Here is a 27,526-nt window from a genome sequence, read left to right as displayed (position 1 = left end):
CAAGATCCCCAATTTAACCATTTTTATACAAACAGCACAAGCTGAAAATAAAAAACCAAATTTAAAAGTAGAAAAGAGTTACTCTCCTCAATCACAGATAAAACAACAACTTCAAAAGAGATAAAACATCTTTGTAAAGAAAGTGGACTTCCAAGGTTAAAATGAAACATTTCACAGTAACCAAGATGTTTTATAAAGACGTGACTTTAAATTTTAAAAGTAGTTTTCTATACACAAAGCCAAATGCTAGCAAAATTATGAGTTTTCATCTATTTTTAGTTTTTCAAATGCCTGTACTTTTCAAGTATGATCTCAAATAACATAATCTGTGAGCATCAAGAATTCTCTCTCTAATAAATCCCTTTGCTGATGAAACACCAGTTTCATTGTATTTGCTTAACTACCAGTGGTGACCACTTAACATTCTTAGAGTGATTAAAGATTTATAATGCTAAAATCACACTATGCCAGGGTGTAATTAAAATAATGTCACTGCAGCAATTTGTAGCGGTAACCCACCAAAAACAGCTAAAATTGATGACATTGTTAGCACCCAGCTTTGGCATTTTTCAGCACTTTATTGAGATGCTACCAGAATCAACTTTGAGGTGTGAATACATAGCACCTGTCAGCCCAGAACCAAGCCCAGACAAGTTGCTGGTTGCCCAGCCTGGCAAGTTGGATTTGAGCTAACTTAGAGAAATAAATTCAAAGAGGCTATGCACCATAACATAACGTGCTGTGCATAAGGAGGTAGAAATGTGGCCTTATGTATAGAAAAAGGGAAAGGGAAACATTCACAACTGAAGATTTCTAATGCACCCAGGGACCTAGAAGCAGGCATGTGATATCTCCAAAGCTGCTTTTCCACCTGCTCTACGAGGTTAATAGGCTTCGCTTCCTTCTGCAGCTACATTCTTCCCACGATGCAGTAAATCAAGCTTTTATAGACATTAAGCTAGAAACCAGATATTTTAAATGTCTTAGGAGAACCTGCTTTGGAGGGAAAACCAGGAGTAAATCTTTGATCTAAACAGGCTCCCTGATACCGCCTTAAGTTTATCTTTCTCACAAATCTACACGTCTATGTGCAGTGAGTTTTGCAAGTTGCTGTTGTTTTGTTTTGTTTGAAAAATGACACCAGTTGAGACCACTGTGAAATCAGTGAGCCCCTGAGAAGTGGAGGTTTACGGAAAGTGGAAGGATGCTAGAGGTTCACGAGACAAGCTCGACCTCAGAGGCCACATCTCCAGGGGACTCAGCAGGAGCCAGGGCTGGAGAGAGGGAGCAGGCTGAGAGCTGAAGAGCAGAGAACCTGCAGCAAGAGGAACAGAGGGAGAAGGATCGAGAAGGAGGGAAATGGGGTCGCGGTCAGACGAGGAGAGGAGCTTGTGCTGAGCTCCTGCCGTTCTCCGGCCCTTCCTCCAGCACTCGGGCCCCTCATCACCACGCTGTGCCACAAGGGAGGTAGGATGGGGCTTGGTGGGGACCCCCGTCTCCTCTTGAAGCTGCTTCCTGACACGACTATCAAGTGTGATGGGAATGGTGCTGCCCACATCATGTCCCTCCCCACGCTGAACCCCAAGGGGCTGAGGGCCCACAGCACCGAACTGGCAAGAACTGGACACACATCCTGTTCCGTCACATGAAGGGGAAGCAGCACCATCTCCTCCCTCACTGGCCGTGACAGCAACTGCAAAGCCCATCCCAAAAGCTAGCAAAAAGTTAGACTCACCAAGATCAAGATGGATGCCCGGGACAAACGAATTGAGAAAGAACGTGAAGATGACGAATCCCAGCACTGTCAGGCATTTGACAAGCAGAATCCTGTCTGATATCCTGTGCTGTGAGAGAGAGACACACACAACCCGTCTACTCAGTACAGTTTTCTAACCCCTGCAAGGTGTCATAGTTCAGTGAGACTCAAAACAGTGTAAATTCCTCGAGGATGGAAAATAGAACACCATGAACTTAAAAGAAGGTAACAAGATAATTTATTACAAGGAGAACTGTGCAGACTCTAGATTATAGCATTCAAAATCTTTATGAAAAATAAACTTCATAGATGTCAAATGCAGTGCAGCCTTTTTATAAAACACTAAGCTAATAGTTTTCCAATAAACATGAGAGTATTCAGCTCATCCCAGCCTCGTTCCAGGGCTACAGGAGATGTCAACAGACTCGGGGAGATAACAGACAACCTCCAGGGGTGGCCCTGCATTTCTGCAGAGTGGTCACCGTATTTTAGCCTAACTTTCCTGCTCCTACTAATAAGCACAGTCTGGGGTGAAGAGCTTAACATATTCTTGGTCTGCCATGGCTCAGGCTGGGTTTATTCATGTTATGCTTGCAAAGACCTTAGGGTGCAGGTGTCACCCCTACTATTGAGGGGTGAGAACTTGAGGGAATCTGCCCAGCATGCAGAAAATACAGTGCAGTGCCTTATCAAGCTCAGATCCAGGCCAACCTGAGCGCTCTTCCTGTGAACCCCAAGAAGCGCTGTGCAGTGCGGGGCCACAGAGCACATGTAGATGGGTTCCCGTCAGCCTGCGCTGCCAACAGTCCCTGTATGTGTCCTGGCTCCGTGTAGGAGCTGACAGCAACACTGGGTTCTTAATTAAAAATGGTCCTACTGTTCCAGGCAGCTGAGTTAGTTAGAAATATTATATAGGCCTCAAAGGAGCCAGAGCAGAAGTTCAGATACCTTGCAGCCTTGGCAGAGACAATCACCTCCTGCTGTGGGCCAGATCTCAAGACAAAAGGCAAAGCTGAGCACAACCACATCCTAAGGATCCACAGTCTAAATGGTTCTCTGTCACCCTGAGGAAGTCAGGAGGCAGCATCCCGCCCCCTACAGGAAGTCCCTGCTGTTAAGCACACCCACTTACTACATGACTCGCTCCCCCATTTGCTCCTAATTTAATCAATTTTACGAGTAATTAATCTTATTGGTTGACCACAGTTCTGTCCTGCCTTATGTCCACTGTGCAAATTGCCATTTTCCTCACCTTTGACCCATTTAACCTCATGGTTTTACTCTATAAAAGTCCCTAAAAAAGACAGAGTCCTTGGCAACCCACTCGGGACCCCTTCTGTCTCTCTCAGACAGAAGCTTTCTTTCTCTTAATAAATATATTCTGCTCTTAGAACCTCCATTGTTCCTAAAATTCATTCTTTGATTTCAGAGGACACTAACTCATACCGGACATAGTAGGATGGAAGTTTCATTCCCCTGTATCACTACCAGCACAGCTGCCCATCAGTCTGTCTAATTCATCTGGGTTTTGATAGGTACATAAATATCCTTTATTACCAATGGGAGAGTAGTTCTAGGACCCAAAATCCTCAGATACTCAGTCCTTTACATAAAACAGCTGCACACTATTTGCACAGAACCTGTGTGACACTGCTTCAAGCTCTAAATTGTCTCTAGATGACTTACGATGCCTGATGTGAAGAACATACCACGCAAACGACCACGACACCACACTCTGTAGGGAATGATGGTGAGAAGAGTCTTTCACATTCAATACAATCATATTTTCGAATATTTTCAGCCCTAGTTGGTTGATTCCATGGATGCAGAAGCCACAGACATGGAGGACCTGTTATAGGTGTCTCTGATTACAGATGTCTACAAGAGGTGAATTAGAAACTTTTGAGAAAAGAAATCAAGATACCTTTTTCTGTAGCTCCTGGATATTGGTCTCCCAGTTTTTATCTTCTTGTGAGATTTGTCTAAAAGAGACAACAACAGCACATCAATCCCTAGCTATGTGAAGCAGAGAGGTGACAGGGCAGCCACCGACAGCCTGAGCCTGTGCACCTGCGTGAGGAAACACACTCTACAAAGTGTGCCACCACTAGGGCGTTAGATGGGTGGGTGGGTGTGGGGGTGTGTGTGCAGGCACATGTTAGGGAGTGAGCATGGGAAACACCCAGAGCACGTGTCAGCGTGTGAACAGGACAGTGACCATCGTGTCCTTTCCCCTCTCTCCATAGACAGCATCCTTTGGTGTTGATGAGGAACTGGTTCCAGGACCACAGCAAATACGAAAACCCCCGAGTGCTCACGGCCTTGCTGCCAAATGACGCAGTATTTCCACGGAACTGGTGGACACGCCCCTCACACTTTCAATATCTAGATGACTTATAATACCTAGTGCAATGTAAATGCTATGCAAACAGTTGTTACGCTATGGTGTGTAACATAGTGAAAAGAAAGAAAAGTCTGCATCTGTCTAGTGTGAGCACAATTTTTTTCAAAAATTTTCAACCCACATTGCTGCAGCTGTGAAACCCGCAGATGTAAGCTAGTGATGGTACGTCCTGAGTTTCTGATCCCAAAATTAGAACACTGCACCCCTTCAACTCTTTACAACTGCCTAAAAAAGTGGTAAAAGAAATGCCACTTGCTTTGACAATAATTTTTATCAAGAGAAGATCAATCTCAAGAATTTATGCCAGGTGTGGTGGTGTATGTCTGTAAGCCCAGCACTCGGGAGGCAGAGGCAGGAGAATCATTGCAAGTTCAAGACCAGCCTGAGCTACAAAGTGAGCTCAGGGTCAGCCTGAACTGCATAATGAGACCTTACCTTAAAAAGACAAAAAAAAAATTTATGCCTGTGTCCTTGCTTCCGTGTGGCAATCCTTCTCTGCTCTGGAAACCACCCACCCTTCCCTTTGCCTTTCCTTTTAATCGTTCCAACTCAGCACAGCTTTTCTGGTTGATTTCCGCCCAGACCGGTTTGGGGAGAGAAGCTAAACAGTAAAGAAGGTCTTTTTAGTGCGCTTCAAAGGAGAGAGATCATGCAGCCTCAGGCCCTGGGGGACAGCAGAGTGGAACTAGCCAAAGGATGCTGAGGAAAACTTCTTAAAAGAAATTGAAAACGAATCCTGCAGAGCCAGCACTGCCTTAGAGGCTCGTTCCACTCTGCCCTTTGATGCATGTGCGACCTCAGGGAGCCAACCTCGCCCCCAGGCCTCAGTGTGTGACCCACACAGAGTGGGCAGGAGGGAACACGGAGTCTGCGGCCCACCCCTCCACCTTATAACCTGGGCTCCACCAGCTGTGTGCTTATTCCCCGAGCCAGCGTGATTTACTCCAGCATCTTTAATTCATTAAAAATGTCCTCTTGAAGGCCTCTGCCTGCTAAGAATTAGTCAGTCTGGCCCCAGGCTGCACCTCAGGACACCCCGGGGGCTGAGGGCAGTGACCCACTGCTACAGCATTGCTGAGCTGAGGTGGGCTCTGGGCTGGGACGGAGCTGTTACCGTGGGTGGGGGTAGAGCCTCTCCCTAGGCTCTGTCTCTGGATCTAATGTGCTGGCCTATGGCGTGCTCCTCCCACGGTGACCTTAGGGGTGAGCTTGTGCTGGCAAACTACATCAACAAGGCCATTGGCAAAGCCATTTCTGTGCTCGGCCTGAGCTGAGCTACTTGTCACCTCCACCACTCCCAGCTGGGCTGCAGGAGCCTTCAGGACTCTCCGGGTTCCTGACAGAGCTGCAGGGGTCTGCGGGTTGGTGCTCAGCACCTTGTTTTAATGAGCAGTAAATCTTCACCAAGGCATGGCTGCTTTTAGCCTCCACTTTGATTAAAAATGAATGCCAGGAAATGAATTGATTAAAAGCGCTATAAACTTCGAAGTGACTGAAAAAAGACAACTACTGGAAGAAAGTGTTCTCAGAGAACTCACTACAGTGAATGGCTTTCATCCTTGTGGAAAGGTAAGATGCACAGCCCGGCGGCTAAGACTGCCTGCGACCAGAGCTCAGCGTCATCGTCCTGAGCTGTTGCTGGGAAGGTTGCTTAAAGCCTCTGAGCCTCCGCTGTTTCCTCCTTAAAGCAGCATCCAATGTGCAGAACCAAGTGAGCATCCATAAGGGTGCACCAAAGTGTTTAGTGCCCCGAGTGGCACGGGTAACCCATGAAGGGTGTGCTGTTTCGTACTGCCCTGAATGCCTGGACCAAGGATCATTTTAGCTCACTCGTTGTGTACGACATTTGGACCCTGTTTGGATGGTGGCGGGATAAGCGGTTCACGCAGTCCCACCATGCACAGCCGGTGAGGCTGAGAAGGCTGCAGCAGGCGCGTCGGGACCCTGTCTGGTACCTCTGGAAGCTGTGCAGCCGCTGGGCCAGCAGGTGCTCCAGGGCCAGCACCTTCCGCAGCAGCAGGCTGCGCACGGCCGTCTCCTCGCGGCTGGCTGGGCTGATGCGCTGTGCCGTCAGTCGCCACACGTGAATCTCGTGCTTCAGTTCTGCAGAGAAAAAGCGAAGCTGGAGCAAGGGCCTGGCTGCTGGCGGCACTCACCTCCCTACGCCACGCATGCTGACCAGGCACAGCCAGCCGGGTTTGGCCCGAAGCAAGGGCTTTCTCAGTGTATGAGCTATCGTCATGGAACAGATGACAAAGCTAACTTTTAAAAGTTTACATGGAAACAAAGTCACGCAGCTTCAGCTCTTTGGGGAAAGAATAAGTCCCCCCTCGAAGAGACATTATTGAAAAAGGTACCCACAAGCCCGTCCCTTCTGTAGGCCTTGATTTCAGCCAAAATCTGGACATCACGGCCCTTTCTCAGCCTCTTCTGTGTTGAGATGAAGTAAGAGAGCCTCACCAGCACCAGTGCTGGACGCCTGGACTCCCACCCCAGGACAGTGAGCGAGGGCCCTCTGCCTTTCACACTCATCCAGGCTGCAGGATTCAGTTCTGGTAACAGAAACTGAGTGAAGCCAATTGCCCAGGCTTCCGGTGACTTCAGAAACAAATCGCAGGAAAACCAGAAACACAGCACAGTTCTCAGCCAGTGGCCCTTCGGCAGGACTCTGCCGAGAGACAGGAGCTGGGAAAGGTGCTTCCTCCCTATCAAGCCTGCGGCAGCTCAAGTCTGTGACACAAGAGAGGCTGACAGCTTGTCGAAATCAGCAAAGAATTTGCTTCCCTTACTGGATGCAGACACCTTCTATAGAGAAGAGCAGAGAGCTGGTTTATCGATTCATTGTGTCCTAACGTTTTGAAACAGTCCATGGAAGCACATCTTTAACCTCCATTTTACAAAATACTATATATATTTCTTCTCAAAATAATCATTAAAAGAATGCAAGAAAGCACAATATTCTCAAGAACCATTCTGTATGAGCTTGCAGTCACTGTAAGAAAATGCCTGAGATAAGCAACTTGTAAAGAGGAAAAGTTCACCTAAGCTTTTGGAGATCTCAGCTCATGGTAGCTGGCCCCCTCCTCTGAGCACAGGGTGAAGGAGTGCCAGGGAGCAAAGACAGAGAGCAAGGCCCAGGGCTCCTCACACTCCCTTCAAGGGCATGGCCCAGTGACTAATTCTTCCCACCAGGCCCCACTCTGCACCACCTGTGGACAGTGCCAGGGACTTCAGCACACGGGCCCTTGGGAGACATTTCAGATCCAAACTACCTCACCTCTGATATTCCAGGATTCCCACTACATATCACAAAAACTAAAGATAAAAGTAAAATACCACAGCCTTTCAAGCAGGCCAGAGCACCCAACAACCAATTCAGGGCAGAAGCGAGATGTACAGAAGCCTCAGAGACTCGCGAGCAGCACAAACTTACAAGCTCCACAAGAAAATAAATAAAAAGAAAACCACTGTTTAAGGCCCTCCACTCAGTAGGCAGGGCTGACCACCTCCTGCATGGCAGAGCTGCTGCAAGGCTGAGGAGGCCAAGACCAGTCCATCACATGGGCACGGACTCCACGAACCCTGCCAGGACTTGGAGCAAGAGACCAGGGACAGGCCAGGAGCAGCGGGATGATTTCAGCAGCACCCGCATTGCTCCAGGACCTCAGCCTGGCAAAGACACACTGTGGCTCACTAAAGCAAAGCGCCTTGGGTGTAATTCAAAGTCCTCTTCAGAGACATGCACCATGACATCTCCTGAAAGGCCTCACATTCCATTTAACCCCCTGTGAAGCTATGAGAGCATAAAAAGAATGAAGAGAAACAGAAGGCAGAGAAAAGGAAAACCAATGACACAGTGGTCTAAATGCTGAACACAAAAGCACCACGCTGGGGCAGGCCTGGGGATGCAGGGCTTGAGCACAAGTTCAGATAAGGCAAGCACTCTGCTCCGACATCACTACACAAGGCATTACTGAAAGCTCAGCCATAAGCGTCAGAGGCTTCCCAGCCACTCTCCAAGGACATAATGGTGAAGGGCCACCAACCAGCTTAAAAAAGCATACACATCCATGTGGCACAGCTGGGGTCCTATCCAGCCTCACGCTTGGAAAAGCAGAGACAGAAGCCAGTTACAGTGCCTGTGATGTTGCCTCTGGCCCCTGGGCCCTCTGACACAGAGGACCCTCAGAGACAGCCGGAAGCCCTTTGTGCACAGCCAGTGTCTATTCCTCTCCACCTGTCAGCAGGTCACATGGATGAGCTGCCCTCTTTGACTCAGCCTGTCCACTGGTTCTTGGGTAGCACAGTCCTGGATTCCTAGGTGTGGAAAGAGACACTTGGTTCTGAGGGGATTTACCTGGGAGAGAAGGAAGCCACGTGGAAAGGAGGGTAAGGGCTCACTGGCCCCAAGCAGGCAGCATCCCAACGAAAGATACTGGCCTGACATACTCCCTGTGACAACACCTCCGGCCCGTGTGTAAGAACCCCCTCTGGAGAGTAAAGCAATGTGCCAAGAATGAAGCTTGAGGCTGCAGAGGAGACGCTTATACTCACCAACAAGCTCACTCGGCTCCTTATTATAAAGCTTTTTGTTCCAGTAAAGGAGTCTGAGGAGTGGAAAGGAGACCAGGAGAACAAGGCAAATCCCAACAAACATGTGTGCTGTGAATTTGGCGAAGTCCAGGCCCTGGGAAGAGAAAAAAAAAATGAATGACAGACGGAGCTCTCTCCTGCGCTGGTACAGGTCCCCACATCAGGATACAAGGAGGGCCGAGGCCAGGAGTGGGGAGATGGGCACAACACAGACTGGGGACCCTAGGGAGAGGACATGGAGCCCAGCACAAAGTCCAAGGAAGAGCAGGGACCCTCATGATGACTTCAGACAGCTAAGGGTTTGCTTCTTTCATACCAAAAACCAGTTCTTACATGAGTGGCAATCCATCTTAGGAGGAAACAAAACCAAGCCATTGCATCTGACTCTGACCTTGGCTTGACTTGGCCCTCCAGGTTGGCCAGGGGTGGCAAGATCCATGGGCTGTCCATGACAGACTCCCCCAGGATCAGGAGACAAAAGGCTGGAGAAGGCAAAACATGACTAATATGACCACAGTCAGCTGTTTAAAGCTAACCTGGGTCTTATAACTATTTCACGGAAGTCTCTGCCACTGATCTGAAGGACTGTTCTCACAACAGGAAAGCAGGCTTCCCTCTGCTGGGCACCATCATGGCTGAGGCCATCCAGAGCACCAGCACCTGCCACCTGGTCCTACGCAGGAGCACTCTCTTTCCCTCTGCTTCCTCTCCTGCCGTGGAAGTGTCTGCCATGATCAGTGCTGAAGATTTCCTTATTATGGGTAAAATCCCACTAGGTTACTTTGTCTGGGAATAAGTTGGCATCATCTTTGGTTTTGTTCTTTCATTTATTTTGTGCTCTTATACATTAAGAGAAGTATGTGTGAGAGCCCCAAGGAAGACAGATGAGATCCTCACCCCAGGACACTGGTCACCTGTGAGAACTCAGGAGAGTCCGTGGACTACAGTGCCACACAGAGGATCAGAGGCACAATGGCAGTATGTGACCACTGCAGAGTGAAGGACCACAGTCCAGCTGTGTCATGGGGGCCAAGAGAGGCATGTACACAGGTAGAGCAGTGGTAACTCGCACGGATGCTCTGAGAGACCCCAGGGTAAGAGTTAGAAACCCACCTCCCAAAGCCCTGCGTTGGAAAGAGTGATGTAAACTATATTAACTAACTGTATTTGACCACCTCAGTTCTAGAAATGATCCGAAACCACTTACAGTAAGTCCTCGACTTAGAAACACTCAAGTTGGGAGCTTTCACAGACACTTACATTTGGTTTCTGTGTGCTTTAAACTATATATTTGTGTCAAAGATGTGTAAGACTCACTTTATTGGGTTTAAGAACAAATCTGACTTACGAATGTTCTCCTGGGATGGAATGCCTCTGTAGGGCAAAGACTTACTTCCTAACACTGCTAAAGGTACAGCACTACTAGGAGCTGTGTCAACGTGCTGGGCTTGCCAATGAATGATCACCTGAAATTCTCAATCTCATAATTATCTGCATAGCCAAAGACAGGAAAAGATAAATGTGAGACTCTTGCAATGCTCTGAATGGTTGTACAAGAATTCATTACCTGTCTAGCTGTGTGCCTGTAATCTCAGCACTCAGAAGGCTGAGGCAGGAGGATCCCTGGAAGTTCAAGTCCAGCCTGAACTGTATAGTCAGACCCTGTCTCAAACAAGGAAGAAAGCACGCAAGGAGATCATCGCAGCTGTGGGTTGCACACAGCCTGCTCTGTGTGTTTTTTCCTTTTTCTACTTAGTTGAAGGCAATGACTTACTTCCTAACATTTTCTACTTAGTTGACTTGGTCTTGTTTTATTTTACAGGGTTATTTTTGTTTTCTGTTTTTAGTCTCTTTTTTCCTCTCTCCCCCTTTCTTTTCTTTTTCTTTAATGACTTAGATTTACTATCTTCCTTTTTTATCTATTTGCCTTCTTTTGCCAACTTCTTGCATGGTTTTATGATACTTTCACGTGAACAGACATTGTCTCTTCTCTGCTCGGTTCCCTTCATTCCTCTGCTTCCTCTTCCATTCTTTCCCTCCTCATCTTCCAGTTTCCCAGAACTGGGGTGATCATCATGCCCTCCAGCCTTGCTCCTACTACACTGGCTCTCATCCATCTCTCTGTCTTGCCCCCTATTCCTTTAATCCCCTCCTTACACACAACAGGGTAAAATCACCCCACTAAAGGGAAAATCATTCCTACAGGTTCCTAGTATATGCTGGATTCTGTTATACAATTGGAGAATTTGCTCCCATGGTTCAAAGTATCAGACTCCTGGTTACCACAGTTTGCCAGTAGCCAGGCTGTGCTTGAGACTGTTGTTATTGTTAACTATCCTACTTTGGCCAGGACATCATACCTGCTATAATCAGTTTTTCTCTCCTGTATGAAAACACTGTGATTGAGTGGGATCGTTACCATCACCCTGATCCAGTGCCAGAGGACTGGGTGCTGAGCCAAACAGGTAACAACTTTGCATCCTCAACACATTGGGAAGGTAAGTTCTTCAGATAGACACAAATACCAAGAAACACCCCCATCTAGAAGATATCCCTTTGGAACCGTCATTTCCTAGGGAAGCTTTGATACTAGGGATAAAGCTATCTACCAGATGAAATCTATAAGCACTAACACAGAACACAAAAGAATACAAAAAACGTAAGACAGAAAATGCCAAGACAGACAGAAGCAAAATGCAACCCAGACCTCCAGCCCATCCAAGACAAGTCTAGAACTCAATAAGATAAATGAAATCAAAAGCCAACCACTGGAACTTTCTGCAATTATAGTAATAAAAATGGAAAAAAATTAAGAGGCTATAGGAAAAACAATATCTAAGGTGAAAAAAGAAATGATGATCAAAATGACATTAAAGCAGACACATATTTAAAAATTAGAAACAATGGAAAACATGAAAGTCCAGCATAGGAAAGAAATAGAATCCATGAAAGAGATACAAACAGAAGCCCAGGAAATTAAAAACTCCACTGAAAGTATATGAAGCAGATTGAATGAAGGAGAGGATAGAATATTAGATCCAGAAGACAGGATTGCAACTAGTGACAATGAAAATAAAGATATCTTAAAAATAACAAAAGACTATGAAAAATCAATCCAGCAGCTACAAAATGAAGCAAAAAAACACAATGTAATATTGCTTGGAGTTGGTGAAAAAGTCAGAGACAGTACAAAAGACATAAGAAAAAAACTTCACAGAAATAATGGCAGAAAACTTCCCAAACATGAATAAAGAATTTTACATGCAAGTAAATGAAGCATATATAATTCCAAATATCCATGATAAAAATAAATCTACACCAAAGCACATATCAATCAAGATTCCAAAATTTAAGCACAAGAATAGAATACTAAAAGTGTCTAGAGAAAGGAAACAAATCACCTATAAAGGAAAACTCATCAGAATCACAGCAGACTGCTCAACACAAACCCTCAAATCAAGGAGAGCTCAGAGTGAGGCATTTCAAGCTCTAAAAGAAAACAATCTTTAACCCAGACCAATGTACTCCACAATACTATTTTTCAAAATTAATAGAAAAGTAAGATACTTCCATGACAAAGAACAACTGAAGAATTTATGATCATCAAGCCAGCTCTACAGAATGCTCTGAAGGACATATAAGAAAGAGATAACGAAGACTGAAAACACATGAACACCAACAGAACAATGCTTTCAGACAGGGCAAGCAAAAACAGAGGAGAAAAGGAACCAAAAACATGAAAAAGATAAGCCAATGCATATCAGTTATAAGTATGAATGTAAATGGTCTCAACTCACCAGTCAAAAGAAACAGACTGGCAGAATGGATCAAGAAACAAGATCCAACAATATGCTGCGTTCAAGAAATACACTTAACCCAAAAAGAAATTCATAGCTTTAAAGTCAAAAGATGGAAAACAATTCTCTATGCCATAGGAATCGAGGAAAAAGCAAGAGTAGCTATCCTATTTGCAGACAATGCAAATGTTAAGCCAAAACTAATTGAAAGAGACAAAAAAAGACAATACATACTTGTTAAGGGAAAACTCCAAGAAGAGATAATAATCATAAATATATATGCACCCAATACCAGTTCACCCAACTACATAAAACAAATATTAACAGACATGAAAAACAACACAAGTACTAGCACAATTGTAGTGGGAGACCTTAATATTCCACTCTCACAAGTAGATAGATCAATCAGACAAAAAATCAACAAAGAAATACCAGAACTAAACCCAACTTGTGATCAAATGTACTTGGTAGATATCTATAAAACGTTCCATCCCAAGACATCAGAATATGCATTCTTCACAGCTGGACATGGGATGTTCTCCAAAATAGACCACATAGCCTGTAAAACATGTTTAAGTAAATGTAGAAATGAAATCATCTCATGCTTATTATCTGACCATAGCACAATGAAACTGAAAATCAATGACAAAAAAACCCACAAAAACTCCATAAACACATGGAAATTAAACAATACTCTTCTAAACAACCAATGGGTCATGGAGGAAATTAAAGATGAAATTAAACAGTATATACAATTAAATGATAATGCCAGCATAACATACCAGAGCTTATGGGATGCAGTGAAAACAGTCCTACAAGGAAAATTTATAGTAATGAACTCTCATATCAGGAAAACAGAACAAGCTCAAATTGAACCTCAAACTTCTAGAAAAAGAAGAACAAATCAAACCCAAAGCTCATATGAAGGAAGAAATTATAAAGATAAAGGGGGAGATGAATGCAATTGAGGCTAAGAAAACAGTACAAAGAAACAATGAATCAAAAAATTGGTTCTTTGAAAGAATAAATAAAATTGACAAACCATCGGCTAACCTCATCAAAAAAAAAGGAAATAAAAAACACAAATTCAAGCCATTTGGAATCAGAAGAGAGATATCACAATGGGTCCCACAGAATTTCAGGAGATCATCAGTACCTACTGTAACAACCTATATTTTAATGGGATGGAAAACACAGAAGAAATGGATAGATTCGTAGACACTATCAAATTGCCAAAACTAAATCAAGAAGATATAAAAATTCTAAATAACCTGATCTCAGCCAATGAAATTGAAAACATAATTAAACATTCACCAACAAAGAAAATCCCAGGCCCTGAGAGATTCACTGTTGAATTCCACAAGAAATCCGGAGACGAGGACTTCTGGGAGAACATGGCAGACAGATAACAGCAACTACCGGAGGCTCTCTGAAAAAAGTAGGCTCAGAAGCCAGGTATGGTGCGGACTAAAGAGACATAAGCAGGTGGAGTTATGCTCTGCTGACTCAGGAACGAACTCGGCTGAGAGAAACCAACTTGGAATGCAGTCCTGGTGCTAAAACAGGAACAGAAAAGCCTCGCTGCTGAGGCTGGACCCCGCACCATTGGAAGCCGCGATTTGGGTTACCTGCCGCGCGGTGGCTGGCTGCCTCCACAGCGGCTCGGCAAGGAGAGAGATGCGCGGAAGCTCTGAGAACGAGAGTCTGCGAACGGAGTCGAAAACAGGACGGGCAGGGAGGCATGTACTGACTTGTGGTGAGGTGAGTGAGAGAAACTGACACTCCACACAGTTTGACTCCAGCGGACTTTCTGGGCCCAAGCAGTCCTGCAGGAGCAGGGCACGGTGGCGACTCCAGCCACACATCCCCCTCTCAGGCAGGATTGGTGAAAAGTGCCTGGCCTGCGTGATGCTGCCGGTGGACCCCGTAGGCTGGCCCAACCCAGATCCCAGAGCCTGACGGAGGCTGGGAGGGGCGGGCCCCGCATAGGCTGCCTGGTGCACAGGGGTGAGTGGGAACACCTAACCCGCACAATTCGATCAGGCTGTGGCTGACAGGGAGAGAAGCTGGGCCTCTCATATAAGCTTGCATATATAAGGAACAGAGAATATGGGAAGAGGCAGCAACAAGAAAGGCTCCTCGGCCCCCAATTCTGAGAAACAGGCAATAGCGGACACCGCACCAATAGACATAAAGCGCCATATAGAGAGCCTCATAGACCAATTCAGGAATGAAGTTATCAACAACCTGAAGCTAGAAGTATGCAAAATAGTTAGAGAAATGCTAAGCACCTCCCAAGAAAAAAACAGATGGTGGAATGGAAGAACAGAAAAAGAGGGGAGAATTGTTTGATGGAAAAAACAGGGAAAGCATAGAATACGTGAAGCAGGTTCAAAGGGACTACCAAGAAACCAAGAAGTCTATCGAAGACTGGCATAACAGCTTGAAAGAAACTAAGGACAGACTATCTGAACTGGAGGGCAGAATTGTAATATGGGAGAATGAAATGAAAAACTTCTTAAAAATAACAAAGAAACAAACAGCAATAATACAAAGACAAGAAGATGATAAGAGGAGCCATAACTTAAGGATTAAGAACATAAAAGAAGAAGTAGGGACACAAACAAATGAACTACAAAAGCTACTCACAGAAATAATCCAGGAGAATTTTCCTAATTTAGCAAAAGGTAAAGATACTCAGATGTATGAGGCATACAGGACCCCAGCTACCTACAACCCAAACAGAGCAACACCCAGGCATATAATAATAAAAATTCCAGAAATTCAATACAAGAACAGAATATTAAAAGCTGTCAGAGACAAGAAACAGACCACTTACAAGGGAACACCCATCAGAATTACAGCAGATTTCTCTGCACAAACCATCAAATCACGAAGAGCGTGGGGGGAAGTAATTCAAGCTTTGAAAGATAATAATCTCCAGCCAAGATTGAGATATCCTGCACAACTGTCCCTGGAAATTGATGGAAAAACAAGGTGCTTCCAGGATAAAGAGGAACTGGGGGAATTTGCAACCACCAATTCAACTCTACAGAGAGTATTGCAGGATATTCTAAAAAAAGAAAAATACAAAGAATCCAGAAATAGTGGCAGGGAGGCCACAACGAATGGAGCAGAGAACAAAATGAAGAAGACAAACTGACAACTAATGACAGAAAAAGAGCTCAACAGAAATGAGGCAGAGAAGATTGGATGATAGGAACAGCTATTTTGGAGAAAATGACATCTTAATAGGTAATACTGATTTAGTATCATCTTGTTTTGAAGTCTCATCTAGCTTTTGTCCTTCTGTCTCCAATGGTCTAAATAGGTTGTATCTTACTGGATTTTATTATGTACGATAGTATAAGCAAAAACCTTTTAAAGACAAGGAGATTATACAGAAACCATTGTTCATTTTCTGTTAGTCGATTCTAAATACTCTGTAATGTTGTCATTCTCTTAAATGGTTTTACATTGTTTTGATATACTTAATGCTACAGTATACAAAGTTGTACTCAAGGATTTCAAGGAAAGAGACAATATGGTAACTACTTTTAGGTCAGGATTATCTGGTGGTGAAACACTATTCTGTTTAAATGGTTATGTTTTGATCTGTGCTGTTTCGTTGTTATGCCCTCTTTTATCTCAATCTCCACTTCATTATTTACTTTTTTATTTTTATCCTTTTAATTAAAGGAAAAAAAATAGCAGGATATATTATAGTAACCCACTTTGACTTTCCATTACCTCGATTTAAAGCCCTGTATTACTCTCACCATCTGGTTTTTAACTGAAGTTCCCCTATTCTGTTTTGCTGGATAGTATCAGGTTCGAAAATTTAGGCATCAGCTGTGAAGATAATGAGATTCATTATAACGCCCATTCTCGTTGACTTTTATCTACTTTTGAAGACCTACAATGTCTCCAATGTTTTGGTTTTGTCAGTTTTATTCTTTACTGTTTTGTTCAATTGTATTATAACTAACGATATAGGCAATTCTATTAGAGATAGCGGGAGGCATTATGGTAACCATTGTTGATCACCTTGTATTATGTTTTCACATTTTCTATTATGTCCACCCTTTTGACTTGACCGATTCTGTTCTGTTATGTCACATTTGGTTTTACTCTCTTCCAAAAAAGTAATAAGAACCGTGGGAGCAATGAAACCCAAAATGTGTAATAGTCATTGTACAAAAGAGAGGAAAAGAAAGTGCTCTAAACTATATAACTGCATGTATATTTAAGTGTATAAGATAGAAAATGATATCACAGAGTTTTATTGGATCATTGAACAGAACTGTTTGCAGTATCATTGATGGAATGTCCACTTTACAAGCTTTAATTTTGTGACTTGAACAATTATTTCTAAGATGACAATATGTAATCCATTAACTAGTGATTTCCTACTGTTCATTTTTTTTCTGCAAATCTGTATAACTTGTACCCTTTCTCTGCTTTTTTTTTTCTTTTCTCCTTAAATAAAATTAAAAAAAAAAAAGAAAGAAATCTGGAGACGAACTAATGCCACTAATGCTGAAGCTCTTTACAGAAATGGAGAGGGAAGCAGTGCTTCCAAAATCATTCCTGGGAGCAAGTATTACTCTGATTCCAAAACCAGAGATGAACCCAACTAAAAAAAAAATAAAGCTACAGGCCACTCTCCCTAATGAACACAGATGCAAAAATCCTCAATAAGATGCTGGCAAACAGAATGCAACAAATCATCAAGATTATACACCTTAGCCAAGCAGGATTCATCCAAGAGATGCAGGAATGGTTCCACACATGCAAATCAGTAAATGTAATGCACTATATCAACAGAACCAAAGACAAAAATCACTTGATCAACTCAATAGAGGCAGAAAAAGAATTTGACAATGTGCAATATCCATTTGTGATATTGCACATTTTTAGAGTTTTAAAAACTCTAAAAAATTTGGATAGATGGTATTTATCTCAATCTCATAAAAGCTGTCTATCACAACCAGTAGTAGCTAACATCATCCTAAATAGTCAAAAACTGAAAGCTTTCATTCTAAAATCAGAAACAAGATAAGGATGTCCACTGTCACCAGTCCTATTCAGTGTAGTTCTGGAAACATAGCCAGAGCAACTAGACAAGAGAAAAAGTAAAAAGAATAAGAATATAAAAGGAAGAAGTTAAATTATCATTATTTGCAGACGACATGATACCCTACATAGAAGACCCCAAAAACTCCACCAAAAGACTTGTAGACTTAATAACCAAATTTAGCAGTGTAGCTGGATATAAAGTCAACACGCGAAACTCAAGAGCAGTTCTGTAAACAAGCAACAAACACAGAGAGAAATTAGAGACACCACACTCTACAACAGCATCCAAAAAATCACAGTAACAATGCACAATGTATTAACACCATTCTCCTACTAGCCTGTTTTGAAACTCTTTTTTGTCATTTTTATTTTTTCTCATTAAAATAAAAAAGGAAGAGAGAGAGGAAGAATTTCCTAGTTTTCTGATAGTCCATATTACTCAGGGAGTTCTTCAAGGGAATATAGTTGCGTATTCATCTATAAAGTTTATAACTCATACATCTGTTTGAAAAATGCCTATGCTGCTTTTATGAGCCTATGAAATGTTTTAATTTCCCTTAAAATCAGAAGCAAAAAAATGAACTTTTGGGTCAGAGTGTATGTTCAAAAGTATAATATTAGTATCTGTCTTTTCAGCAACTAGGCCTGAAATGTAACTGTTAACACTTTTTAGGAAACATGCCCCACAAAGGTAGGTATTTGTATCCTGAGTTTTGGGTCTGCTTGGGATGTAATGTCCGTGAAGTTTTGCCCATTAGAAATGGTGGCGATGGAATTAAAAACGGTGAGTAAATACATGAAAACAAGAAGGTCTAAGGAGGACCCGGGCGTGAACCACAGCGAGGGTGCAGCCCTGAGTCAGTGTCCGGCTGTTCCTGAAACTGTGCTGGGTAACTTACAAGGGAGAGTGGAAAAATTCAAACCGCTAGCTGTAAGAAACGACCCCGGCAGACTCACCGACAGTGAGACAGAATGTTTCCAGGGAGCGTACTAGGTGCCTCTGGAGCTTTCTAGACACCTTTTCTAATGTTCAGTAACAAAATCAGTCACCCCATCGCACGTCAACACCAGACTCAAATGCAGCCCTTTCTCTTGCACGGTGCTGCTGCTACTTTGCCCCTCACAAGTCTTATTTTGGGCTCCACTCAGCGGTTGGCTTCTTAGTTTTCCACACTGTCATTATTTGATGGATTACGCGGCTGAATGTGAACATTCAGTGAAACCACCAATAAAGAAGCTCCTGGGAAGTCAGACAAGAGCATTCTAGCTTCATCAGCTACATGAATGTATGAGCATGTGGCCCGGAATTCCTGGCCCACTGGTATTATTTTCTGGGTAAGTCTGTGATGAGCCCATGCAAGCAGTTCAGTCCTTTCATAGTTTCCTAAATTCTTTTAAATAAAAAACTCGAGGAATGTTTTCGCAGTTAAGCTGAGTGTGTTGAATGTTTGGCTAAAATACAGAGTATAACTGGAACAGAGAATCCAGCCAGGACGCTTGGTAAGGAAAGAACCCTGGTGTGTGACAGGTGTGACTCACAGGGCACCAGCAATGCAGCTGGCGGTACCACTGCCACACCTGGACCTCAAGGATATAACAGTCTGTGACGCACAGCGGGTGGGAGAGCCCAGCACACAGCAGACAGAGCCAGCCAGAAGGGGCTGCCTCCTGCAGAGAAGCCGGCCAAGAGGACAGGATGGGAAACGAAGAGCCCAAGACCTCGGATCCTGAGAGGCACAGAGCTAGATACCCACAGGGGACATCAAGCGAACGGGAAGGGACACTGCTAAAGTACCAACCAGCAGAGAACGGGAGGGTACTTTCAGGAAAGCTGAAAGACTCGATTTTCCGAAGTCATAGGTTTCAGACACTTCCTTTCTAACGTAAGTGGCTGGGGGTTCAAGCGACCCTTTAAATACTGCCATGGAGCAGGGACTGGTCCCTCCGTGGGTGCACTGTCTGTGGCCGCTTTCCTGCTCTAAGGACAGTTACTGCGTGGTCTCCCGGCCCTCAGGCTTGTCACACGAGCTCCATGACCCTTAGGAAACGTTTGCTGACTCTGGCTTTAAGGAATTCTATAAATTTTTATATGTTCTGTTTTTATTATAATTCAGTTCAAAATTCCTATATACTGAGTCTACTCCCCAAAAAGATTGAGAGAATTCTAATGACCAAAGAATGATAAACAAAAATGAGGGAGATCTAACTTTAACTCTTTAAGATACACAAAGAGTACATTACCATCTCTAAAACACAAACAATTAAGTATGGTGTTTTTATTTTACTGTAGGAAAAAATATCTATGAATAATTTTAAGGGCGTTCAAAGAATTTAAAATCTTCATTTTCTGGCCCTTATAACAGTTTAAAATTCTTTAATATTTAATTCTTCTACCAGAATTAAGAAGGAAATCCCATATCTCCAGTAAAAGAGGACTGGTCATTTTGTTCTTAATATTAGAAAATACTTGCATCCCTACAATATAATTAATAATACACTACAACTAAACAGACTGTTATCCGATCACTTCTTTCTTTACTTAGCAGTTTGCGGATGGCATCCAGGCCCAGCAGCAGAGACAGAGAGCGGGTCACCCTGTGTCCCACCCTCGAGTGTCTCCTGTGAGCAGCTGGGAGACAGGATGCTAATGAAGGCTGACAAAGGATTCTAGGAAAGCAGGCAGGGCGGGCAGAGCGCTGGGCACGCTGCGCTCCGACTCACTGGCGGGAGCCCCGCCTGCGCACATACCATCTTCCTCAGCTCCTGGTTGGAGACGATGATGACGTTTGGGGGGTCCCCAATGGCGGTGGCCGCTCCTCCAATGTTTGTGAAGATCACTTCTGCAATCAGCACTTGTCTTGGATCAAGGTTGAGCACCTCACACAACCTACCATGAATGGGGAAAAGTGAAAATAGTGCCCACGCACACACCCACACACACACACCCACGGGAAGGACAATGCTGGGAAATAAGCAGGGGAGTGATGCCCATCAGCTCCAGCAGACTCTGAGAATTAACCTGCTGCCCTCTGAAACTCAGGGGTGGGACTACACCCTTCCCTGTCCCGCATGTCTGCGGGAACACAGCCACCTCCAGGATCCTGACGGAGCCCAGGGCACTGCGGTGGGACTTGGCCACCTGACCTGTCTAAGTAGGGTGGGGCACGCCAAGCCTGGCCACTTGGGCCTTTACCTGCCCTGTGTGCTCTGCCCTTCCTTCTCCGATAACTCCTAAGTGTTGGCTTCCTCTCCTGAGAAGGGCTGCATGCTGAGCCCTGCTTCCACCTGCAGCGGGCCAGCCCCTGGGTGTGAGCCCTGCAGCACCCCTCAGCACCCCAGGGAGGCTGTGCACACGGGTGCGAAACACTGCTCCAAAGAAAAGAGCCATTTGTAGAAAAACGGGTGTACCTTGAGACCATAACGTGAAGTGAAATAAATCAGACACACGGGCTTAAGTATGGCACGGTTTCTCTTCTATGAGAAACCCAAACTATAAATAAATTATCCAGCACAATAAATGACAGATGGTAGGAAACAGGGAGAGAGGCCAATTGTAAATGAGAAGGGGACCAAGGGACGGAGGGAGGGAGAGGAGGAGCGGAGGAGGGACAGGGGATGAGAATTAGGGTGTACTATGTACACACCTCGACTCCTGGTGAGAAATGTAAACACCACACACCGCAAACAGGGACCAGTAAACACATACATCACAGCCCCCATCCTCCATGTGGCTCCTCCTCACCGCCTGTTAGGGTTTCTATGTAGATGTCCCCCCAAAGCCTCATGCACGCACGGCAGGGGTTTGGGAAGGTGATTGGATCATGGGCCTGGAGCCGGCTTGCTGGTTAGAGGTGGATGGGGTAGGAAGAGGTGGTCACGGGGTGTGGCCTGGATCTACTCTCTCCCGCTTCCCCCCATCCCTTGCCTCTTCTCCCCAAAGCCACGCCCTGAGCACTTTCTCCTCTGCTGTGACCCCAGAGCCAGGCAACTGTGGCCTGAAACCTCTACACACTGTGAGCCGAAGGGAATCTCTCCTCCTCAAAGCAGTGGGTGTCGGATCTGTGGCTCAGCAACAAGAAAGTAACTAAGACACTGCCCTCTCCCCATCACACCTGGGCAGCGGGTCTGGTCCTTCGGTGAAGCCCTGCTGCAGCCCGTGGCCTCCCCATTACCACCTGCCTCAGCTCAGAGCAGGGCCAGCCACACGGCCTCCCCGCCACCAAGGCAAGGGCAGACAGGCCCAGCAGAACTGCATGCTCTGGGAAAGGGCAGCGTCTGGTCGCCAGAAGCAGGATGCCTCAGCTAATGAGCGTAAGACCCCAGGTAGCAGCCTCTCTCAGAGGGGGAATATCCCAGGATCTGCTTTTCACATGAAAATAATCTGCATGGACCACTCAGCAACACCAGACAGCAGAGACTGCCTCAGATCCACATGGGCTCAACTCTGATGCTACCCTGCCCTAAGACACAAGATGTGATCAGTGACTACAAAGTCATGAAGAGTATTGTTATAAACAGTGAATCTAGACCACCAGCACTTGAGAGAAACAGAGAGAGAGAGAGAAAGAGAGAGAGAGTGTGTGTGTGTGTGTGTGTGTGTTAAATTGTGAGGCAAGTTCTTGCTCAGTTATCTAGGATGGTCTCAAATTTACGGTCCTTCTGCCTCAGCCATCTGAGTAGCTGGCATTACAGGAGTATCCCAGCACACCCTGTGTTCCAGTTTGTGTCTAGACGTCTTCCCAAAGCCTCATGCAGACATCAGGTTCTTTCAGAGGTGGCTGGATCTGGAGTGTGTGATGCTGAGATCATCGGTGTGTGACCAGCAAATCACTCCACGATTGGTTTGGCGTAGTTCTGCTTAGGATGAAGGGTGTGAATGCAGCTGGTAGCCTGCGTACAAGGTTAGGGACCGGAAGAGTCTTGTCTCGCTCTCCCTTGTTGCTTTTTTGCTACCTTGTGGGCACCATGAACTATTGCCCCTGTGCCACGCCACCCTGCTTTGGAGCCAGCTGATTATGAACTGAAACCTCCACAGACTGTGAGCTAAATAAACCTTTCCCTGGTTAAACTTTGAGTCTGGATATTTTGTCCCTGCAATTAAAAAAAGTAACTAAGATACCCAGCTGGCATCTAAGTCTTGAAGATATAATTTTTAGATTAATAAATGGAATTGATTTTCTCACAAAATTAGGAGAAGGTGACTGGGGTCAGCAGCAGATCACGCTCACTAGAGGAGGGCAGTTTGGACCCCTGGAGTTCCCAGGAGGCACAGGTCAGTCCCTTGAGCAGTGCAATCAGCTTCCTGCATCTTTTTCATGTGTTCACCTCATCCGTCCTTTACCCTCAGCCCTGAACACTGAGAGGTGCTAAGCCTCACCTTGCAAAAAAAGGCTGAGGTCCTGCATCTCTCATCCCAACTCCCCCAGTGCCCAGGGCTCATGACAGTGGGGCGAGGGTTGGAGGACCTGGTCAAAGTCCACGTCTCCACATAGGGAAGAGGTGGACTTGGGATGCTGCAGGCTGCATCTACAGGGCAAGGAGTACCTTCCCTCTTGTCTCCCTCCCCACACCCCTCTCCTCTCCAACCACTGCTACTCTTCAAAGTATGAAAGTGCCCCCCAGAATTCCCAGAATGCCTTGCAAGCAGCCTCTTGCTGGTGACCCAACTTGCTCTATGCCTCAGGCCTTGTGTCCAGCAGGTGTCTTGTCTCCCAGGATCCTCAGCATGCTGTCTGCAGTAAGCCCTTCAGTGATACAGTTCATAACAGCACAGCACAAGACCTCATGCCCAAGTAGGACCCCTGCTAGTATTCGCCCCCTACCATGAACTTCTGAAGGGGCATCCATCCCACTCTCTGGTCATTCCCAAGACCAGCTGAGCACCAGCACATGGTGGGGCCAAGCTGGGGAGGACCAGGTTGAGGAGCCTGAGGCTGACACATGGAGGAATCATCTTAAAGAACTTAAGTGTGGGTACAAACACAGGTCCACGCCCTCAGAAGGGGCTCACACACAACAGGCCAAGACCGAACCTCCAGCTTCAAAAGACGCTGGGCCACCAGCTGGTGATATGAGGTAAATGCCAGATAACTGAAGCAGGTGTGTGGTACTGGCAATGAACCCAGGGCTTGGCACAAAAGCTCCTCCCCAGCCCTTCTTCTATTTTTCAAGATAAGGTCTAGGTGACAGTATAAGGGTCTACATTGTCTCCTATGACAGCCTAATCTCGAGGAAGCCAGGATTATGTTTTCTATCTCCTCTCTGGTATTTCTGCCAGTGCCAGCGAGTCAAATGGAGGGACGGGTGAGCACTGTCCACTGCTTTGAGTGGCCGTAAGAAGAGAGCCGTGTGGCAGGTGGTGTGGTCACAACACACAATTGCTCTGAGGTGGTGACAGCGGGGGTACATTCTGCATACCTTATTGTTACTGGAGTGAAGAGGAGCATTGTGGTGACATTGTCCAAGAAGGCAGAAAGGACAGCGGCGATGAGACACAGCATGATGATCATGGCCCACACACGCCCCCGGGAGAGTCGGTACGCCTGGGTGTACACACATGGGAAGGAACAAGCCAGAGTCAGAGCGTTTCCAGAAGAGATACTGCTTCTCATCAGTGACTCCACAGAATAGAGACCTCAACAAACACCGTGAGATGGGTTAAAGCTTGGAACCTCTGGAGTCTTACACCTGCTAAGATCAGGTGCTGTGGACCAACTGGCCACCACTGTGCCCAGGAAACCTAAACCCTGGCTTGTGTTTTCTCTTCTCTCCTCCTGATGCTTTGTCTTCACAGTGCCCAGAGATGATTAAATGTGTTGTAAAATGTCAACCATTGATCTCTTTCTGGCTATTTAGAATTTGATTAACGGCTTGAGCTACAGCATTTGGGGTCTCTGATGTTTGCTCATCATTGGGATCTGAGGGATTTTTTTAGTGCTAAGTATTAGGAAAAAGAAGCCAGTTATCCAATCATAATGTGCAAAGTGGTGCACAAAGTGATAAAAATCACACCACTGTTCTCTTATTTGGAGTTTGCAAAAGGCTCTGTTGAGTACATTATTTTTAAGAGAACATTTCCAATCCAAAAACACTATCGAAGTCAGTACCAGGCCTTGCACTAGCAGGGCAGGGCAGGCTCTCCTCTTGCCAGCCACCCTACCAAAGCCAGCGCACACCCAGGAGCCAGGCCTGCTGGCAGAGCACAGCAGGCTTCCAGGTTAAAATCACAAATTAAGATCAAAATGAGTCATCAGTTCACGATGATTAGAATGGGCCCCTCAAAAAGACGAAAAATAACAAGCATTGGGGAGATCGTGGAGAAAAGGGAGCTCTTTCACAGTCGGGGCAATGAAATGAGTACAACCCTGGAAAACAATGTGGAGCTTACTCAGAAACCAAAATGGAGCTGCCCTGTGACCCCGCAGCGTCACCCTGGGCATGCAGCCAAAGGAATCGAGTCCGAGCACTGGAGACACCTGCACCAGGCACTGGGAAGGACTGCTCACAGCGGCCAAGACACGACGTCAGCTATGTGTGCTTCAGCAGACGAGTGCATGAAGACAGCATGGTAAATTCTATCCACCCCACAAAGGGCCCCGCGATGCTCGCCGGCTGTGGTGCACACTCATCACCACAGCACTGAGAGCGGCCGAGCAGGAAGATCCCAAGGCCGGCCAGGCTGCTTAGTAAGGTCCCATGTCCGAAGATAAAAAGAGATAGGGATGGATTCCCAGAGCATCCCCTGGGTACAATCACGAGTGCCACAATTGTGGGGAAGGGTTTCTGCCATTTTCAACAGCATAGATGGAACTGGACTGCATTATGGTCAAGTGAAATAGGCCAGGCACAGAAAAACAGATCCCGAATATTTTCCCTCATTGGTGGAATCTTTTAAAGTTTGTCTGCTATGAGTAGAGAACAGAAGATGAAGGCTGGTAGGAAGATGCTGGAAGATGGGGAACGGGAAGATGCTGATCTAAGGGAACAAAACTTCAGATACAAGAAAGGAAGAGATTTTGAACACATTTTGCAAGCACAGTGACTATAATTAATACAGTGCAGTATATATTTCAAAATAGTTGACAGTAATTTTCTAATGTCTCACCACAAAAATATTATAGGTGATCAAATAATGGAAATATTAATTAGCCACACTGTGTATGCATACAGTGAAACATCACACTGTGCCCTTTAAATGCATACGATTATGATCCACCAATCAAAAACAATTCCAATACGGAGTGGAGCTCAGGGGCAGAGAGGCCCTAGGTTCAGTCCTCAAGACCAAAATATAAACAAATGCACAGGATCTTCAAGGGATTTCTGAAACTAACACGTTTTCCCCTGACTTAGAAATGGTGAGTGTGTAATGTTTGCATCCCACATTTGGAAAGTAATTATCGAAATGCTTTCTCAAAAAACAAAATAATCAGAAGCCAATGGCCTGCAATATTCAGAGGTTATAACGTACAAAACAATGTTTCCGGTGTCCTCTCACCAGCCATTCTAAATAGTAACCACCCACTCAGCCCGAGAACTCTCCCTGATCTTCAGCTTCATTTATTTACGGAGAAACCAGAAACATTGCTGAAAACCATGCTAAGCACAGCAACTGTACTCAGCTTCGTGAAAGCAGCTTTAAAAAGCGTGAGATTTCAAAGTATCTGTTTGAATTAACTGCTACTTTAATTTATAAAAGGTTGAATATATAAATTAGAGCATAACTATTAAATGCACAGCATACTTACCTTTACAGCACAGTAATCGAAAAATCCAGTTTCTGAAAATACAGCTACTAATATCATCTACAGGGAGAGAGACAAAAGAGACAGCAGGTCACTTTGGCAGAACATCACGCCAAAACGTCAGCCTTGTGCTCTGACGTCTGTGTCTGACTAGTGACAGACTTGGGCTCTGGCCTCCGAAAGCCCCATAACCAAGCTCCTGCATGTCTTGCTGAAACCAGATTTCTTCATTTGTCCACTTATTGGCTTCTCGAGTAGATCTTCTTGCAAGCTGTTTATATTTTGTCCAGGAATTTGTTTCTAAGGAACATTATCACCTCACCTAACCCTCACACCAAACACCGTGTGTCATCATTACTGGCTGTGTGACCATCACTACCTTCTGTTCTGTAGACCAGGAAGCCAGGAACCAGAGAGGTGAGGCTTTGCTGGGTCTCAAGGCTGGCAGCAAGGAGGAAATGGGCCAGCAGCAACTTTGCCCATCTGATCGTCTCACGTGGGCAACACTGAGACATTTCAAGATTTTAAAACTGGGTTAGATTTTGGTTCCTAAAGTAATTAAACTAAGTTTTGCTGCCAATTTGATCAAGTATGCAAGTAGGGCAACTGTACAGAAGTTAGAATCCTCCCAGTTCTATGTGAGCCTGCAACTCTCAGATCTACTGATAAGATTTGGTATAAACAACCAGCCTCACTATTAATAAAAAGCAAAGATCCAGTCATCCCCAGTCACCGATGACCAGCCTGAACTTGCTGAGAGGTTTTCTACATCATCAGAGGCGAAACACAGCACCACTGAACTTCTTTAAGCTTATTGTACCTGTTACCCTCCCTTCCTCCCCACAGATACCCAAACCCTGGTGCTCCTCAGGGCCCAGGGCAGAGCCTGGCTCTGCTGGGAGCTCCATGCCACTTCCTGTACCCACCCACCTCACCACACGCTGAGTTGAAGGCAAGATGCTGATTCAAGCTCTGACTCTGCCACTGTGGAGCAGTTCAGCCTTGAGACAACAGAATTCTTAATCCTTCTGAGCTCCAGGCTTCTCACCTCACTTCTGAATGTTTCCTACCTTGAAAGGTAGTTGCAAAAATTCAACAAAGCTATGTAAATTAAAGTACTTTATAAACAGCAGCCTAACATTGTCTTTCTAAC

The 27,526-nt window shown here is 45.2% G+C and overlaps 1 protein-coding gene across 6 annotated transcripts in view; it reads right to left on the bottom strand.

Annotated features, from left to right (window-relative positions):
* Oca2 (OCA2 melanosomal transmembrane protein) overlaps positions 1 to 27,526 on the bottom strand; it is a 310,843-nt gene that overhangs the window by 164,309 nt on the left and 119,008 nt on the right. For all 6 annotated transcript variants that reach the window (XM_063249815.1, XM_063249819.1, XM_063249816.1 and 3 more), the window contains exons 12-18: positions 26,377 to 26,433; positions 24,047 to 24,171; positions 20,378 to 20,516; positions 8,715 to 8,847; positions 6,116 to 6,263; positions 3,681 to 3,738; positions 1,736 to 1,844 (exon numbers count right to left, since the gene is read on the bottom strand). In XM_063249815.1, the coding sequence (XP_063105885.1) occupies positions 1,736 to 1,844; positions 3,681 to 3,738; positions 6,116 to 6,263; positions 8,715 to 8,847; positions 20,378 to 20,516; positions 24,047 to 24,171; positions 26,377 to 26,433 (769 nt within the window). The remainder of the gene's footprint in view (positions 1 to 1,735; positions 1,845 to 3,680; positions 3,739 to 6,115; positions 6,264 to 8,714; positions 8,848 to 20,377; positions 20,517 to 24,046; positions 24,172 to 26,376; positions 26,434 to 27,526) is intronic.

The sequence above is a fragment of the Cavia porcellus genome, unplaced genomic scaffold (assembly GCF_034190915.1).
Source record: "Cavia porcellus strain 051 isolate PalLab524CR breed Dunkin Hartley unplaced genomic scaffold, mCavPor4.1 scaffold_6, whole genome shotgun sequence".
Taxonomy (NCBI): domain Eukaryota; kingdom Metazoa; phylum Chordata; class Mammalia; order Rodentia; family Caviidae; genus Cavia; species Cavia porcellus.
Note: the sequence above shows the minus strand (reverse complement) of the source record. Positions and strands in the feature narration are given on the sequence as shown.